Here is an 18,202-nt window from a genome sequence, read left to right as displayed (position 1 = left end):
AACAAGATTGGAGTAGACATTTGTATAATGCTGTACTTTTTTTTATTAAAGCCGGGGAATGTTTGCACATTTTCCAGTCACGTGATTTTAACAACGTTTCTCCACCATTTGCAAAAGTTTTTCTTACAATTCTACACAGTAGATCAGATATTGGAATGAGTTCTTACTTGACTCTCATTATGTGCGGATGACGCCAGCTGTATTTAGGCGCTACTTTAGCCTAACACAAGACGACATGACCATAAAACACCGTTACCGGTTGAACACGTTGGAATTCGATAATTAAATCGACTGAAAAAGAGGTAGGAAACACTTTAAAATGTTTGAATTCTTTTTCAACAGAACTCCTGCTTGGACTACATTGATCGAAATGCCAAAAAAACAAGTCTCGAGATCAAACACTAGTCAAGGTTGGTTGAAATATTAAAAAGGAGATATCAAAAATTATTTTGAAGAAGTCATCTCTTTGCTTTATCACTGAAAGAATATAAACTGTAAAGACCAAACTTATTGTAATTACAATCTTACCTCTAAGATAGTATAAAGCACTAATCTTAGTTGTCAAATCGCTTTGTGAGAGGACTCGCTCATGTAACTGGCACGAGTTTCGACCACCACCGTTTACATAAAAGAATGATTCACAAGTATCTTCAGTTGAACATATATATGTGCACATACTTCTACAGAATGAGCATAGGTCAGTGCTTGTTATATGATTGTCAAAGGCTTCGTCTCTTTGATATTGTTTCATCTGCTTGATGAAACCAAGTTACCTAAAGCTTAAAAAGATACGAAGGATCTTAACAAAACACATTTTTTAAAGTGATAAACCTTTCTTAATTTATGACTATAAACTTATTCATTTAATCTCTATGGCGTAAAGTTTACTTTCATTAATCTCAAATTAGTTTCCGATAAAAATCTAACATTGGGGATTACAAGTGACAGACAGGCAAAGTTTAGTTAAGATTTGAAAATTAGTTCTAAATTAACAAGTGCATTTACCCAACGTGATAACAATCCAGTCTAGGCGTCTATTAGCCATGTCTTTTGTTACAAAGACTGAGACCTATCTGATTGCATCGGGCAAGGTTCCAAACAAAACAACTCTATGTAATCACTTTGAACTGGGCAAATGAACAATATTGGTTAACTGAAAGAGAGGCCATCTGTTTGGCTTTTTAAACTTGAATATTTTGAAGTGTGCTGTTTCCAAATATTTTAACGCAACATCAAATTTTAGTAATTTTTTATGTTTGTCCAACTTTTAGAACAATATGCTATAAATAACAAATCAGCAAGCATTTCAAGACAATTGAATTATTCAATTGCTAAAATCTTAGTAATTTTACCGCCTCATCTTATTCAATTTGTGAAAAGTTGCACGGATTACTGTACTGTATTACAGTATTTACTATTTTCTTGCATATGACGAGGCAACGAATTTGTTTTGTTTCTATTATCATATTTTACTTCATTGTTACCCGTTTACTTACTAAATGTTTCTTTGTTTTATAAATGGGCTTAAGTCGTAAATTGATAAAAATTGTACTTGTATGATGACAGAGCCTGATTTCATCTAAAAACAATGATATGTTATTATCAGTAAATAGCCTATATATGTATGAAGATATACATATGTTTAAGATATTGGCAAAATACAACACAATAATTATAATATGCATATAAATATATATATAATATATATGTATTAGACCATGTGTCAGTGATATTTGACCGTGTGTCAGTGATATTTGACCGTGTGTCAGTGATACTTGACCGTGTATCAGTGATATTTGACAATGTGTCAGTGATATTGACCGTGTGTCAGTGATATTTGACCGTGTGTCAGTGATACTTGACCGTGTGTCAGTGATATTTGACAATGTGTCAGTGATTTTGACCGTGTGTCAGTGATATTTCACCGTGTATCAGTGATATTTGACAATGTGTCAGTGATATTGACCGTGTGTCAGTGATATTTCACCGTGTGTCAGTGATATTTGACAATGTGTCAGTGATATTGACCGTGTGTCAGTGATATTTGACCGTGTGTCAGTGATATTTGACCGTGTATCAGTGATATTTGACAATGTGTTAGTGATATTGACCGTGTGTCAGTGATATTTGACCGTGTATCAGTGATATTTGACAATGTGTCAGTGATATTGACCGTGTGTCAGTGATATTTGACCGTGTGTCAGTGATATTTGACCGTGTATCAGTAATATTGGCCGTGTGTCAGTGATTTTGACAGTGTATCGGTGATATTGACCGTTTGTCAGAGATATTTGACAATGTATCAGTGATATTTGACCGTGTGTCAGTGATATTTGACCGTGTGTCAGTGATATGTGACCGTGTATCAGTGATATTTGACAATGTGTCAATGATATTGACTGTGTGTCAGTGATATTTGACCGTGTTTCAGTAATATTTGACAATGTGTCAGTGATATTTGACCGTGTGTCAGTGATATTTGACCGTGTATCAGTGATATTTGACAATGTGTCAGTGATATTTGACCGTGTGTCAGTGATATTTTACCGTGTGTCAGTGATATTTGACAATGTGTCAGTGATATTGACCGTGTGTCTGTGATATTTGACCGTGTGTCAGTGATATTTGACCGTGTATCAGTGATATTGACCGTATGTCAGTGATACTGACCGTGTATCAGTGATATTGACCGTGTGTCAGTGATAATTGACAATGTATCAGTGATATTTGACCGTGTATCAGTGATATTGACCGTGTGTCAGTGATATTGATCGTGTATCAGTGATATTGACCGTGTGTCAGTGATATTTGACAATGTATCAGTGATATGTGACCGTGAATCAGTGATATTGACCGTGTGTCAGTGATATTGACCGTGTGTCAGTGATATTTGACCGTGTATCAGTGATATTGACCGTATTTCAGTGATATTTGACCGTGTATCAGTGATATTTGACCGTGTGTCAGTGATATTTGACCGTGTATATTTGACCGTGTATCAGTGATATTTGACCATGTATCAGTGAAAATTCAATATTTATTGTTTGCTGAAAGTCGAAATACAAACAATAAGTGTTTTACTTTAATTGAGTTTGCAAAAAACTTCGAAGAACGTTAGAAGTTTAGATTAATATATTTACCTTATTATTTGCCGCTTTATCCGAATTCTATATTGATATTGTTTCCGAGCTTACTAATTTGTTCCTGTAGCTTGAGGGTTCTTCCTTTATTTTTTATGAGCATTTACCTTTATTACAGTTATTGTTTACATTCAGGTCTAATTTAAATTCATTAAGGGCGGCTATATCAGGTATATATCAATGTTTCAGTGTCAACTGTAATATTTCTATGGGTTATCTCATTTCATAAAGTTCTAGACCAATAATTGTCGAGCACTTTAAAAGCTTTCTCTAAATATTTCTAATTCCAACCGATCATACTTTTGTTTATTGAAAATTATTGGTGTACATAAGATCACCACTGTTCAGAAAAAATATGTGCCTTTACAGCACTTCATACTGAAAGCAGCAGATAGATTTCTTTTATAAATACTTAGTATATCAAAATGTAGCTCTAAAAAGTGTATTCTTGTACAAAGTTTTTTCTCATTATCAATGGTAATGCGGCAACAAGAGCGTACTGACACATCAGCAACCACCCCTCAGCAGTACTCTCAAACAATTATTCACGCCACCGAGCACGTGACGATGGCAAATCATGTAATCATTTAAAATAGAAGCTCTTACCGTTACCTACAGGCAAACTGACATTTTTGCCATACTTGAAGAAAATGCTGAAAATATTTTTTACTGTACTGTATTCAGTGTTCTTTCAAACGATACCATTATCTTTTCTTACCTTTACAAAACTTTTTATGATTTACTCCCGTAATGGCATTGATTACTTATGCATTTCGTTGTGTGTTATTTTGGTAGAAATCCAAGCTTGAACTGTTGAAACATATCTTTAAACATTTACGGTAGAAAATGGCCTATCTGCTTACATCGGAATCTGTGTTGAAAAAGTAAACTACTTCTGCACATTGAACAATGCCCACTATTTTCATTTCAAATGGAAAACTATAAACTTTATTATACAAAAGGTGCAGTTAACCAATTATTTGTCCTATTTAAAGAGTTGACACGGATGAGGACTCATCTAGCGATCTACATTTTACATCCGCAACTTTATAATGATGAAATCGTATACTTTCACGTGACTTAGTTTTAAAGATTTCACACAATGTATACAACTTCTTATGTAAATACTCACTTTCTTACAACACAGATATTTCACTTATGGACCTAATTAACTTATCAATTATGACGCATTCGGTGATGTTATCCAACATGTAAAGAAGATGGTGGACATGGACTCGTATTATTGGAAAAGGTAAGTTAAATATCATTACTTTTAAATCAACGATGAAGTAACTTCAGTATTATATTTCATTTATGTATTTTAGATAGGCGTATACAAAACCTACTTTTAAAATTCAGATAGATACAATGTGGGAATTTTATGAATTCCTTTCTCTTCCTTAACTAAAATTGTATATCATCTTAAACATGACAGTGAAATTGGTAGGCAGTTTGTAGTTGGTAACTGATCATTCGATAAATCAACTACATATCAGTTGCTAGTTCTTTGGCAAGTTCTATAAATTTTTGAACACAAAATAAAACACAGTCTAGCAAACGTTATCAGTCTGGAGGTATAGGTTTTCAACTGCTTACAGAAAGATAGTTAGTTAGTCAAATCGAAAAAAATCCGTACACTTCCTTTAAAGGGATAAAATAATTACATTTAATGCTTGATTTGCTATAAGATATAAATAGTCAAGACTTCAAATGTATAGAGGTCAGGACAGCTAGTTACCATATTCGTTGGTAATTCGATAAAGTATTTTAGCAAATATTTTCCTGTTACAACTTAACGACTATTTCAATTAAACAGAAAAGTAACTATGCTACATATAACAGATAAAAAACTATTTACACTTCACTTTTAAAATCAGCTAAGAACAACGCAGTTACCAGTTTTCAGTAACTTTGTTATTGCAGTTTCGATAATCCTTCTTTCAAAAGGATACAATCATTCAATTTAACGTTTGATTTTGAAAATTAATATTCTCCGCAACGACCAGGACAGCAAGTTGCCAATACGCGTAAAATACCTAACTATTTACTGTTTACTAAAGCAGAAAACCAAACCTTTCACGGAATACCCTGTAAATCATGCATTGTTTTTGTTTTGAGTCTGGCTTCGTCAACACTTCTTCTTTTAGTCTAGAGCAGGTGACTATTATTTTAATGAATATGTTTTTCCACTAGGTATCATAACTATTTACAGACTGGCGGTGGTAGCGATGGTTTGTTTCCTGTATATTTGCACGACGGAGAGTGCACCCGGTACGACGCTCAATATAAACCGTATCTTCTTAGGGCGGTGTTTGGAATACCAGGAACTAACAAAAGGAACACTTATACAACCAGTGTCTGTCTTATTTTGTATTTGATTTACGTTATATAAATGAAATACTCACTTGCTTTTCAAAACACAGTTTTAGTGACATTTCTGTGATTCAGCATCTAAAACTTATGACATATTTCTTCTCCAAGCCTCTAGAACACTTATTTTGAATTCTTCTACTTTTAAAAGCGGCGACATTACGTTTTAGGTAATAAATACTCCATATAAATGAGCTTGCGAAGTTGTCTGTTCAATAGATAGAAGTTTATTTGCTTTAATCGAGTGAACACCAGATGCAATATTTTCACGAGATGTTGTGTTCACGAGAGAAACATATTTAATAATGTCTAAGTTTCTCGTTAATACATTGTTTTTAGTGTTTCGAAATTTCATCAATTGTTCACCGTGAAATTACAAGAAATTTTCACATGAAGATTTCAGTAATTCTCTGGGGAAAAAAAGATGTAATAAATACGCATATTTGAAAGCTACATATAGTATTTCACCACAAAATGTGTTTTGTTGAAGTCTGGTTTGTTTCCTAATAATTTTAGTTATCCGAACAGTGTAAAACAGTGAGGTTTGGATTCCGTATGCATATTGATAGCACTACATTCTGATATTCAGTAAGCATCTTTTTCAGAATAGTGTTACTAGTCCTCTTACTGTCCTAAGACCAGTTTTGGGTCTGAAGAATTGTACTTCTCCGTCATCCTGTCATAATTCAGTCAGACCATGCTTCGTGTCCGGTTCATAACTGTGCCATCAATTTACTTAGCACTCGTATAACGAACCGACTTGTCTTTCTCTTCACCCAGACCCCTTGCTTAAAGGTCATGGTCAAACTATGATGGCAATTTCAACAGGACGTTTTACCTGTCTGTTATGTAACTCTTTTGTTTATCAATGCATTTTTTATTTTACTAAGCAAAACTAACGACTTACAAGACGATGTGTCATTTGCAACTCGCAGACCCCTAGCTCAGTGATTAGTGTCACGATTGGAGGCGAAAGGTTAACATAGTATTAATAGGGTCTCCCGTAACTTTGCCATCCTTCAAGGTATTGTTATATGACTTTACACAAATCTTCCCGATGATAAGAAAATGAGTCACGCGTAAGATCCAGAATCTTAGCCTTAAAGTTAAGGTCACACTTAGAAGTCAAGGTCACACTTTGAAGTCAAGGTCACACAAGTTAAAGGTTTTATGTCATTCTTGTACAGTCTGTTACTTTTTCACCCATACAATGATATTTAAATCACATGACATGAGCAATGATAGACCTAATTAAATGCATTGTGTTTTCTTCGAAATCACTTCCCCTTAATTTATGTTATGTTAAATTGCGTGTTTCACTTCTTTAGTGATTTCTATATGTATGATTTTCTTTTCTATTTCACCTTGTCGCTCTTTCTGCAAATATGTAGTTTTAGATGATACAGTGACACTTCAAAATGGATTATGCTAATTGACATTGCAGGAAAGTCAATTGCACTGAGCTGTGGTCAGTCTTTGCGAAAGCCTGGATACATAAAGATCCCCGGTCTATTGTTCCATCAGATTTTGATGAATTCTTTGATACTGCGAAACAAACTGATCTCCCCAAAGACAAGGTGAACAGCAACATTGATCTGATTGTTAGATTTTAATTTATGTCAGTACGCTATAATATCAGCAGCAATGGTATAGGAAGATGCCAGTTGGACACACCCATAGGCATGATTTAAGCCACAGGCAGGCAACTTGGTATAAAACCTTCTGAAAGCCTGTTGGTAGGCTTTTTTCCATACATGATATAATTATACCACCACAGCGGGGTTTGCACTAAAAACGGTTAGGAAGTAAGTGATTTGACTTGAACCACTTTGCGCTAGAGGCACCCTACTGCATTAAAGCTTTTGAAGCTTACCCTTGATTGGACCGGCAAAACTTGAATTGACACTTTCTGTGCTTGCTTTTGTTTGTGACTACAAATAACGCATTATGACACTGTAAACGCAATCCTAAATTATGATCGACTTAAACATCAGCAAACTTTGAAACTTCAAATTCTTAAATCTGTAGAACATTATGATCATTGTTAAAGCAATTCTTTTTGATTGATGTCAGATATTGCTGTGGTCAGGCACTTATGGTATCGCTCACGAATACTCAAATCAAGGTAGGCGTTACGTTACCCTAGAAGACTCACTGATTGGCTATTTGGTGAATGGTCTGACATGGTGTGGGATGGTCTGTAGCAAGTGTGATGGGATAAATTACGTAGAATGCCCCGAGTTCTCAGATTTGCCCAGAGAAGCCAATCAAGCGTTTTGGGGCGGAGCTTCAAGAACGGTACTATCACATTATGATATACAGATATGTAAATTGCTTCTTTTTTAAGAAATAAATTAAATTTATTCTAAGGTGATGGAGTTGGAATGCTTTAACTTTATATGGTTTTCAAACCTGCTTATTACCGTGAAATTTCGTGAAAATGTGTTTCTTATTGATGAGGCCTTTATTGTAAAAGGTTCCGTGATTGATATAAAAACATTGAATTCTGCTGTGTAAGTAATCAGGGATAAATTGTTATGTGGTCATACGTTTTTTTCTGCAGTTTGCCAGAACGTCGTCAGGCATGGTTAGACTTATGGTATCTGGTACAAATGAAAATCGACAGGCATATAGCAAAGAAAGGTCTCAGCTTTCTCACATATATTTTCTTTTTCAAGTTTCATACATAGTATTTTGTATGTGTTCTTAATATTAACCATAGCAATGCTATTTCAAGAAAATAGTTTTCCTAGGCAAACTGTAAATGTATAATTTGTTTATATTACAATGTTGTTTTACTCTTCTACTGCAATAGTTTATTCCAACATCACTACCAAAAGAGGTGTCCATTTAGTACTTGAATCAGTACGTGTTTGTGTAGGATTTCAATTCTTTAATCGCCTACGTGTATAATTTTAAAAACATCATAATTTTCACACAATTTACCTTTACACATTCAAATTGTTTATGTAATGTTCATGTCAAACTATAGTCTGAAGTTTTAAATGGGTAGAACTACTGACTAACTTTCTGGACAATTTTAGCATAAGCTAATTGTATGTAGGGACTTATAACAGCAACGTCTCTGTTGTTTCTCTGTATTCACTTCTTCCATTTCAGTTTATACTTTGATGTAGCAAACAAGTATGTTTTTAATCTCAGTTGCTTTCACATATTTAACTTGTGTTTCAGTTATTTCGGACAATTTGAACTTCCTTCACTTTCATCAGATGTGCACTTGCAAGTGATTCTGGTTAACTTTTTGGACAAAATACCATTGTATGTAGTTAATATAATCCGGTTCCTGAACTGACTTATCACTATGTGACTTGATGAAAATATTCTTAGCCAAATATTGAATAACATCGTTATCTTTTCACTGAAAATTTGTTTCCTAACAACTCTACTTCATTAGCAAACAAGCTGTTTTAAAACGACATTCGACCGAGATAATATGTTGTTCCTGTATATTTATCATTTCTAAATTAGAGCGCATTAAAGTTTATATCAAGGAACTAAATTAATAATGTTGTTCATGTTCTTCGCTTTACATATTATGTAATTAGAAAACAGATAATAAAGATTAGATGTATTTGTTATGCATTACTTATCTTTGTTGCAAATGTTATTTCAATTTATTTGAAACAGAGAACGGTGTAACACGGGATCTCTTGTTGCGCTGCAGAAGGATGTGGAAAGTAGAGGGCTGTCATACAGCTGTACTGAGAATCCACTGTAAGTCTACATATTCTTATCATATTACAGCATAACAGTAACAGAGCAGTAGCAAAGATCTAAGAAGTATTCATGAAACGTTCCTACTAATTCACTCGTTTACGTTAACTAAGCAGGTGGTAATCCAGTTGAATAAAGTGGAGATTCATACAGGGTGTTTCATAATTTATGTTACCATTTCATTGTTTATAAGAAGTATAGATCAAATAAAGTTTTATTAGATACATAACATCAGAGGTTTACTTAAAATGCTCACCTCAATGTCCATTCAAAGAAAAGGTTCAGTTTTACAACATGCGGCTTTGTGCTCAAAATGACATCCTCTCTGAAGACCTGACTCCTTTCGGTTGGCCGGTGTTACCATGTCGTCAGTCTATAACTGATTCTTACTGTTCAGACCTTTTAACTATTCTGTGCACTTGCATCTTGCTAAGTTTTTCAGTCTCATATCGTTTTTGCATTGATCTAATGACTGTGACCGATAAACAACTCTCAGCTTATAGCTTAACTACTTCTGTACACTTTTCTATGGGCAATACCATCTTGAAAATATGACTTCTTTTGATGACGTCGTTTATGACGTCAACGTTTTTCCATCATTTTTTACATCATTTAAAATTTCATTCTGTCTTCTTTAGAATATTATATAACATGACTGTGTTATGTGTTACATTTACGTTTTATATTAGCTTGTAATTTTAACAAATTATATGAAACACCCTGTATATAGAAATATGCTTGACAAGGTGCATATTGGGTACAACGTCTGACAAATCGTCCGAATCGAATTCATAATCCTGCAGAGAAAGAGATGAGACTCAACAAGCATACTGTGCTTGGTCATCCTTGGTATGTAAAGGGTGGTCAAGAAGAGGAAATATTTTGAAATAATGTGCTGTGCCACTAAGAAATCATCTATCGAGAACTACTGCGTTCAGTTCTAATGCCATGATTTATACGCACTGCAGTAGTTACTTGTGTTGTTAAACACACTCAAGTGGAGTTATTTTTCTTGTACACTACACTTCATTTAATACTTTGAGAGTTACGCTGCTGACAAAATATTTTGTGAAAAATACAGTGAAATAATTCAAGAAGTCCTTTGCCTTAATTTTGCATACAGTTTGAATATTTTTTAACGTTCGGACAAGTAAATTCAATCAGAGGGGTAAATAATTCAAAAGTCAAGTAGAAGTATGGTTGTTGTACACTGTGAAAAGAATTTCTTTCATGCCTTCTTCGAACAAAAGTATTATGAGTGAATGAAAAAGAGAAATGATTAAAAAAGTACGGAAGGTAGTGTAAAATTGTATGGCACTTGCACATTGCACTTTCACTCAATGCCCTCCACAATGTTTGCAGTTTTAGTATAATCCCCCTAGCAGTTAAAGAGTTACTCCTCTGACACGGATAGAAATCAAAAAAGTAAGCAATATCTGGTTATGGTTTATGAACACTATACTTTTCCTGAAAAGCTTTTGCCATGGTATTAAATTTTAAAAGGGTTCATAAGCAATCAGCTGTGCAGAATTATAGTTCTTGTACACTGCACTTCTCGCAATATCCTCTGTATTTATGTGAAGGTTTAACAAATTAATTTTAGTTATGATGAATTTGTGCTCCGGACAAAATGTTAGGTCAGATAAGATTACAGGAAGCAATTCAAAAGGTAAGCAGGGGGGAATTATAGTGTTTGTACACATGACAAATTTTAGGTGATATCCTTACCAAACATGTGGAAGCTAGGTTGAAAAGATACGTACGCCATCAAAATGAGTTCTGGCATGCAAAGAAAACTGGAAACTTTTACGACTCTATAGTTCCCAGAATATTCAATTCTTAACCACTATTCTAACACGATCCGCAGCAGTTGCTATATAAACATATAGCGAAATCGCCTATACATGAATCTACGATAAAATATAGCTCTTCCATTCCGCCCTACGATTGTAACACGACTGAGATTCTACTCTGCTTCCGTTATATACCGACTAAATACTCGACTTTTTCAGTGTTATGTAGTAGTAATAAAAAGTACATCAAATTTTCTGAAACAAACAATATCTAACTGATGAATTTATTTGTTTATATTTTACCGTAAGAATATGTTTCAGCCCGGTAAGTTTCAACTTCAACACCAGTGCATCTATGTCTGGTCGTGTGTGTAGTTTACAATTTCTGCGTTGTAGGCACCACAAATGTCAACTAGATTCTACTTTGACAGTAAATAAATTATAATTAATTTTCCAATCTTCCAGACTCAAGTTTTTACGTGTTTATATGCCGCCGCAATGTTCTGGCGTGTATGTTTCAGTGCCATCATGTAGGTGACGTATACTATTTTTAGAAACTGTATATATAAACCTTGAATTAAGTATTTACCTCTGATTTCTATATCCAACCTTTGATGTTATTGAAAATAACATTTTCACGGCAATAACTACTTAATACTTTAATTAATATTTACTGAATATCGGAAAATTCCGTTTGATGCAACGCTTTCCATTCGTGGGAAGGTTTTTATAATAGCATATGGCCAGCCGAATGACAATCGCGCTAAAATGTAGTGCTGTAAAATGCGAAGAATTTACGTGGTTAGAATCGAAGTAATAAATATGTTCCAATAATTTTATCAGTTAATAAAATATGGGCAGTCGTTCGGATGCGAATATTAAATCACTCGTGCTACGCACTCGTGATTTAATTATTACGCATCCGAACTCCTGCCCATATTTTATTAACTGATAAAATATAGGCACATATTTATTATTTCTTAATTAATTCTGAAATCTTTTGTCAAGTTTTAGTATGAGAAAAAGCTGGAATAGTTATAAAGAATGATATTTTTTCTGTCACCCGTTCTTTTATGTGTGTATACCATGACTGTTGTTCGAAAGTATTTCATTCTATTAAATGTACCTATGATGATCTAAGATGTTTTTATTTTGCTATTTTGCAGTGATGTTTTACACCTTATGTGTGTAAGTGACCCTTCCGCAACAAAGTGTGAAATTGACCGACCAACAGATGTATTGAGTGCTCCCCCATCTTTGCCAGATGTACTTTCAGGTCGTGTACGACAAAGAAATGAGTTGCAAGATGATTTTCGAGTAGAATAAAATATATTTAAGCATCTATCCCTACCACAATTGTATATTTTATTTGGTGATAATCTCTTAACCTTTCACTGATTTAAATATTCTCTGAAATGGTTGTAAAGTGCGTTGAATAGATTATGTTTATTGACTGACTGTTTGACACTGTAACTGCTACTTTGCCCAACAAATCGTTTCCCAGATTGTTCATGGGAGGCTGTTGGTATTAAATTTGAGACTACTTCTTTCCAAGGCACCAATATATATAACAAGATGGAAAAGTTCAGTTGAAAATAACAGACTACTGTCTTTTGATTAATCTATAATATAGATTCTATTTCATTTTGTGATTTGTCGCTGAATAAAATCATTGTTAGAAGTTCAGATGCGAAGGAATTATATCAAGAGGGCGCATATAATATGCATCTGAACGACAATGAAACAATTGTTTTATTCAAGATTATTTTTACGCCGAAACATTCATTTATTAATAAACCGGCGATTTTTTTAATACGCGGAAACATACTTTTTACGCTTTATCCCTGTTAATAAACTGCTAAAACGGAAGAAAGGGGTATGCAAGCAAAGGTATATTGACGAATAAATATAGTGTTTGAAATAGTTTATGCTTACATGTTTTATTCAGTATTAACATGTTTGTTATCCAAACAGCTAAAATATAAGTTTCAGTTGTGATTTTTAGTACATATCAGTTCATTGTTATATGCGTGTAAAAGTCACTTTGAAATAGTTGCACTATATATGCAGGTCTTATTTCGGAAGGAGTATAATCAGTATGTTCTGATGTGATTTTGCTGAGTTCGGGTGATAGCGTTTGCTTTGTGCCTATAACGTACTAATCTAATGTGTTGAGTAAGGGTGATAGCTGTTGGTATTTACTCACAATCTGAATCGTCAACGCTTAAACTGTTACCCTCGAGTTTGTATATTCACGTTTACACCTGCAACTAGTGAAAGATTCTTTTGACTCTTGAGTTTTATCGTTTCCTAAAATGTTATCTTTGTTTAATTCTAATAGGACGACACATCACACACAAATATCATGAATCATATTATAAAATTTCAGCCGAATTTGAAAGACACCACCAACTTGCATTGCTACGACAATGCTTTGTGTAAGGAAAGGAAATAAATCAGGGACATTCATTACTTTCCGCATGAATATTTAAGCTATTTATACATTGCCCATGTATATTTAGCCTTTTTACATACTTCCCAAGGCATATATATTAGCCTATATTTAGGCTATTTACACATTCCCCATATATATTTAGCCTATTTACACATTCTCCATGTATATTTAGCCTATTAACACATCAAACAATGGAAAAACTCCTTTAAAAGTTCTTTATTTTTTTACGCTGAAAAACATTTTCCCTGCTGTAGGTCAATGACAGAACTAAACAAACCTTATGAATATCGGGTATAATATTGCATATAATGATATATTACCTCCTTCCCAAACATTGCACATTTTGTCCAGAATACCTGCAATTTGTCTTTTCTGGTTAAATGGATCATGTGATTCCTTTGTGATGATAGAGACGAGTCCAACTTCATTGTTTAGATTTAGGTAACAGGAATTGTAGTGTGTCTCCGTATAGGAAGCTAATGAAAATGGCATTTGCACCATGGTACTTGTATTTCATATGGAGAATTTGTTAACTGTACTTGATAAAGTTAGCTCTATATATTTTATTTGTATTGTCAGTTATAATATGGTTTTTAAAAGTATTCAATATTTTTCATGTTTCAATGATCAGATATGTGTGTGTTGATATCAGTATTCAACCGTACTTGGATGAAAATATATTGGTTAACTATGCATTGTGTGGCATTGGTCTGCTGATGCGTCAAGTGTGGTGTGCTGTGTGTTGTGTGCTTGTCACCTTCCGCTTTCAGCCTCCACCGCTGGCTAGCCTTCTGGTGAAAAAGGAGCCGAGTGCGTAAGTCTTCCCTGCCAGTACATAGCCTCTCTGCAGACAAGCCCTTTTGCAGTGCCTCCCAGTTGGCGCCACACGGTAACTGAGCACCTTGCGACCTCGGGCAGAACTGCAGGGGACTCGTAGGAGGTCTGCCCCCAGACATGTGGCATGCCAGGCCCACCGGTGTGTGGACACGCCTTGATGCCTATGAACAGACCCCCAGCTATGGGACAAATAGCTCCTGTGTTCCCAGGATAGGGTTTTAACTCGGAACTAAGGGTGAGGTAACCCCGAAAGAAACCTAGAGAGTTGAAGACAGAGGTGCTGGGCCATTGGCACTCTCTTAACGAACCACAGCACCATGCAATATCGCTATGACTACACAGCCACTATGCTAACATTGCTCGATTTTTGATAGCCAGTTTAACAAGAAAAAGTTCAAGTATCCATATTCTGCGATAAATAATGGTTGACTCGCGGACCGGTAATAGAGCATTATGACGTCAATAATGACATCAAATTACCACATGATGTCTTGTTCATTGCTACGCTGATAAATAAATTCCGACAGAATTGTTAAGTAGATGAAAATACAATTATATGAAGTTCTATATTTATTATATTGTACAAATTCAACTGGACTGTTAATTATGAATTTTGACCAAACTATTGTCTTAAAGGTCGATTGAACCAAGAAGCTGGTCTGTTCTAGAGGTTTACACAAAGACATGATATCGACATGCGCTATTTACTACCTTTAAAATATAAAGAAATATAACATAGTCATTTAAGTCTGAAATCGAATGATTTCCTGGCTGGTGCGTAGGTCTCTTTGCTCGCCACATGTTTACACGTTTCTAGAGAAGGGTGATCTACACACATCAGATGAAGAATATCTCTGCAAAAATGTTATAGATGTTTTGATACAGACTGATGACGATTGAAAAAAAATTATTGCTATAATGATCATGCCGTAAAATTATTGATTTTATACCTGATAATTATAATGGTGGTTTTTATCGTCATCGTGGTTACGGATGACAACAGTGCAAAAAGTTAAATTCTTATTCGTCATAGAAAATTACGATGCTTTGAATGGTTTTCCTTATGTAATTATTACTGGTAAAACACCAGTTGCTTTAAAAGTATTACAACCACAAGAACGTAATTTTCTTCAATAAAAACAAATACCTATGCTGTACTCTCCGTTTTAAACATTCCGGAAAGGAACGAAGTAAATACGGAGATACAACTTGAGATTGATAATGTATGCAATAATTGAAATTTTGAAACATGGAATATGTAAAATCTTACGGCGGATTTTCCTCACATGTTACACTTATACCCTTTTTCGCGGCGTCTTCTTTTAGCTGAAGCAAGGATCCCGAGTTACAATCTTCCCTGTAAAGCATAATTGAAATTTGACACATGATCCTTTTTATTTTGATCGGCACGTTTTAATCTATTTAAATTGTTACATTTAAAGAAACTATAATGTAGCGTCTTTTAAATTTTAATCGATAAATATAAATATAAAAATATAAAAGGAGAACTCAGGCATGGATAGGATCGATCCTTCGGGCTTTCTCGCTTGAAAGAATTTTACCCATTACACAGAGCATGACCTGAAGCAAGAGCGGCAAGGCACATTTCATTCAATTACCTTAACCCGTAGGTCACAAAAGTCGCATTCCAAAACAAAGTTTCAACAGATGAGAGAAGCAAACGGAATGCGCTAATCAAAAAAAAAAGATAATATATTTATAAACCCGTGACGAAATACTGAGAAAACATACAATGCTTCTTTGTCTGGTTCATTCGCAAGGATCACTTTTAATTTAGTATCAACAGGCATAGACTGTAGCTCAAATTTGGCAAAGAAACTGAAAGGCAAAGTTGCAACTGTTATAAACATGGCCATATAACTTAATTCTAAATAGAAGGGCTATCACTAAAAAGTACTGTAAGAATTAAGTTAACTTTTTTAATACAACGAAACTAAAACCAATAAACTTTACTTAAGATAGAACAAAAAAAAAGAAATATCCTATTCTTTTAGCAACAATTTTTAAAACGTCATTGATTAAAATCTAAACGTCATACATTTTTGCAATTAATTAAAAATGTCTGTACCTATTTTCACGATAGGCTGGTTTCTCTGGATTAGTACTAGTAATCATGACTCTGGCTTCTCCAACAGCAGAACGTGCTAACTGAATACATGAAAATCACGTGCTGATTTTTCTGCCTCTTTGTTTAGATAGACGTTTGCCATGGAATTTGTTTAACATGTTTATTAAGAAAGCTTTTACTAACGCTGGAATGTCATTATATTTCTGTCGGTACTCTTGTTGGATTTAACAACAACACAATTATACCCATGTTATACGGCGACTTTCCAACTTCAGTTCTTGGAGGAAAACCTAAGGTGCTCATCCGGGCATTAAGTCATGTTAGGCTGGCATCACGATAGAACCACCGACCTTTCGTAAAGCAGCTTGATGGCTTCATCACATGAAGAATTCTTCGCCCCAAGTGCGGCCCGAAACCATATCGATGAGGAGAAAGTAATTTGAAGCCATCGACATTAACCAGTAGGCCACGGAGGCCCTTTCATTATCAACAAAGTCATAATTTTTCAACCAATTCAATTGTGTTAAAGCATTCTAACTAACTTTATTCAGAAGAGCCTTTCTCCTGGAAATAACAAAAATATAATGTCATCTCAACACATTTTACAATGGATGGAAATGTGCCTGAAGCCTTTCATATGAGAAGATTAATTGCGAACGGATAGACGAACAAAAAATAACACCGTACCTTATGCATATTTCAATTTTACATGCTGCTTCTCTCATTACACGAACATTTCTTATATATTTTTACATAGTGTATATCTAAATAGAGCTTTTAAGTTAACCTTAGCAGACGCTCCACCCCAGAAGGCTTCAGCTGCCGCTTCTGGCAATTCTGACCAGTGAGGGCACTCCTTGTAATTAATCCCGTCACATGTTTTATTGGAACGATGACAAGCTACCCCGCACCAGTTCAATCCGTCAACCAAGTAACCAATCCTCGTGTCCTCTAGAGTGACGAAACGGCGTCCTTGATTTGAAAATTCATGAGCAACTCCAGAAGTACCCGAGTAGAATAAAATCTGCATTAAAAAAGAATTTGTAAGAATAACACGAATACGGTCTGGTCAGTTTTTAGCATTACAGAAGACATATACATGGTCGGAAACATGCAAGTTAAGCTACTAGCTGCTGAGAGAAGACTAATGCAACGGAGCTCATTCAAGGTAAACATAAAAGTTTTTTTCTTTTTTCAAATAACATCTAAACACGATTTAAATATTGACTAAAAGATATCCAGAGACACCGCTGTCTGTGGCCGTCGTTTCAATAATACCTACTGGAATACACCGTCAAATGCAAAACTGACTGGCGTTAGGGAACAGATGACTAAATCTAACAATTCCTTACATGGTATGTTTAATACTCAAAATTTGGAAAATATATCGTAGAGTTTTACCACGTCTGCAGGGATATTTGTATCGCTGGCGAGTTGAAAGAATGGTTCGTAGACGTTTTGACTAATGCTTCGCGGATCTTTATAGGCCCATCCACTCACAAATACACTCCACAATTTGTTGCAATCAAATTTTCTAAACAATAGAAAAACGATTTGGAAGCTATACCTTCAATTCAGGTTTATTTTACATACTATATGTTTTTGGCAAGAAATACTTTTAAATATGTCTCATGAAGTGAAGCAGTTTTGTGATGTATAGATTTGGAAATGGACAAGACGGCATGACGACTACAATGACAGGACAAGCCTTTTCTAAAATATCTTTGATTCAGCTTTAATTTGAAATATTACAGACGAAAAAAACTTTAAATAAACTCCAGAC

General features: G+C 34.6%; 2 protein-coding genes across 5 annotated transcripts; one reads left to right on the top strand and one right to left on the bottom strand.

The window, feature by feature from the left end:
* Positions 1–4,183: 4,183 nt before the first annotated feature.
* LOC123554776 (ADP-ribosyl cyclase/cyclic ADP-ribose hydrolase-like) lies at positions 4,184–12,961 on the top strand. 4 transcript variants are annotated; one of them, XM_045345113.2, is made up of 8 exons: positions 4,184–4,392; positions 5,334–5,411; positions 6,955–7,087; positions 7,584–7,808; positions 8,074–8,153; positions 8,703–8,789; positions 9,159–9,245; positions 12,205–12,961. In XM_045345113.2, the coding sequence occupies exons 1-8, from the start codon at positions 4,361–4,363 to the stop codon at positions 12,362–12,364; spliced, it is 882 nt and encodes a 293-aa protein (XP_045201048.1). In that variant the 5' UTR covers positions 4,184–4,360; the 3' UTR covers positions 12,365–12,961. The 4 variants fall into 4 exon arrangements, with proteins under 4 accessions (XP_045201048.1, XP_045201049.1, XP_045201047.1 ...); XM_045345112.2 differs by having other exon boundaries at positions 4,189–4,392; positions 5,334–5,496; XM_045345111.2 differs by having other exon boundaries at positions 4,190–4,392; positions 5,353–5,496.
* A 2,635-nt stretch (positions 12,962–15,596) lies between these two features.
* Positions 15,597–17,449, bottom strand: LOC123556012 (ADP-ribosyl cyclase/cyclic ADP-ribose hydrolase-like). The gene is made up of 4 exons (XM_045346600.2): positions 17,207–17,449; positions 16,420–16,499; positions 16,083–16,169; positions 15,597–15,687 (listed from the first exon to the last, which is right to left on the bottom strand). Exons 1-4 carry the CDS (start codon positions 17,447–17,449, stop codon positions 15,597–15,599), a joined length of 501 nt encoding a protein of 166 aa, XP_045202535.2.
* Positions 17,450–18,202: the final 753 nt, after the last annotated feature.

Source organism: Mercenaria mercenaria, chromosome 7 (assembly GCF_021730395.1).
Source record: "Mercenaria mercenaria strain notata chromosome 7, MADL_Memer_1, whole genome shotgun sequence".
Taxonomy (NCBI): domain Eukaryota; kingdom Metazoa; phylum Mollusca; class Bivalvia; order Venerida; family Veneridae; genus Mercenaria; species Mercenaria mercenaria.
The sequence above is the reverse complement of the archived record's forward strand: the minus strand, read 5'-3'. Positions and strand labels throughout refer to the sequence as shown.

Excerpts from the sequence above, each read along its gene's own strand:
- LOC123554776 (XM_045345111.2), top strand. The coding sequence starts at position 4,361 with ATGGTGGACATGGACTCGTATTATTGGAAAAG. Across the intron at positions 5,497-6,954 it reads GGAACACTTATACAACCAGT|GAAAGTCAATTGCACTGAGC; the intron begins GTCTGTCTTATT and ends TTGACATTGCAG. Across the intron at positions 7,088-7,583 it reads CTGATCTCCCCAAAGACAAG|ATATTGCTGTGGTCAGGCAC; the intron begins GTGAACAGCAAC and ends GATTGATGTCAG.
- LOC123556012 (XM_045346600.2), bottom strand. The coding sequence starts at position 17,449 with ATGCAGATTTTATTCTACTCGGGTACTTCTGGAGTTGCTCATGAATTT. Across the intron at positions 16,170-16,419 it reads CCAGCCTATCGTGAAAATAG|TTTCTTTGCCAAATTTGAGC; the intron begins GTACAGACATTT and ends TTTGCCTTTCAG. Across the intron at positions 15,688-16,082 it reads GAACCAGACAAAGAAGCATT|GGAAGATTGTAACTCGGGAT; the intron begins GTATGTTTTCTC and ends TATGCTTTACAG.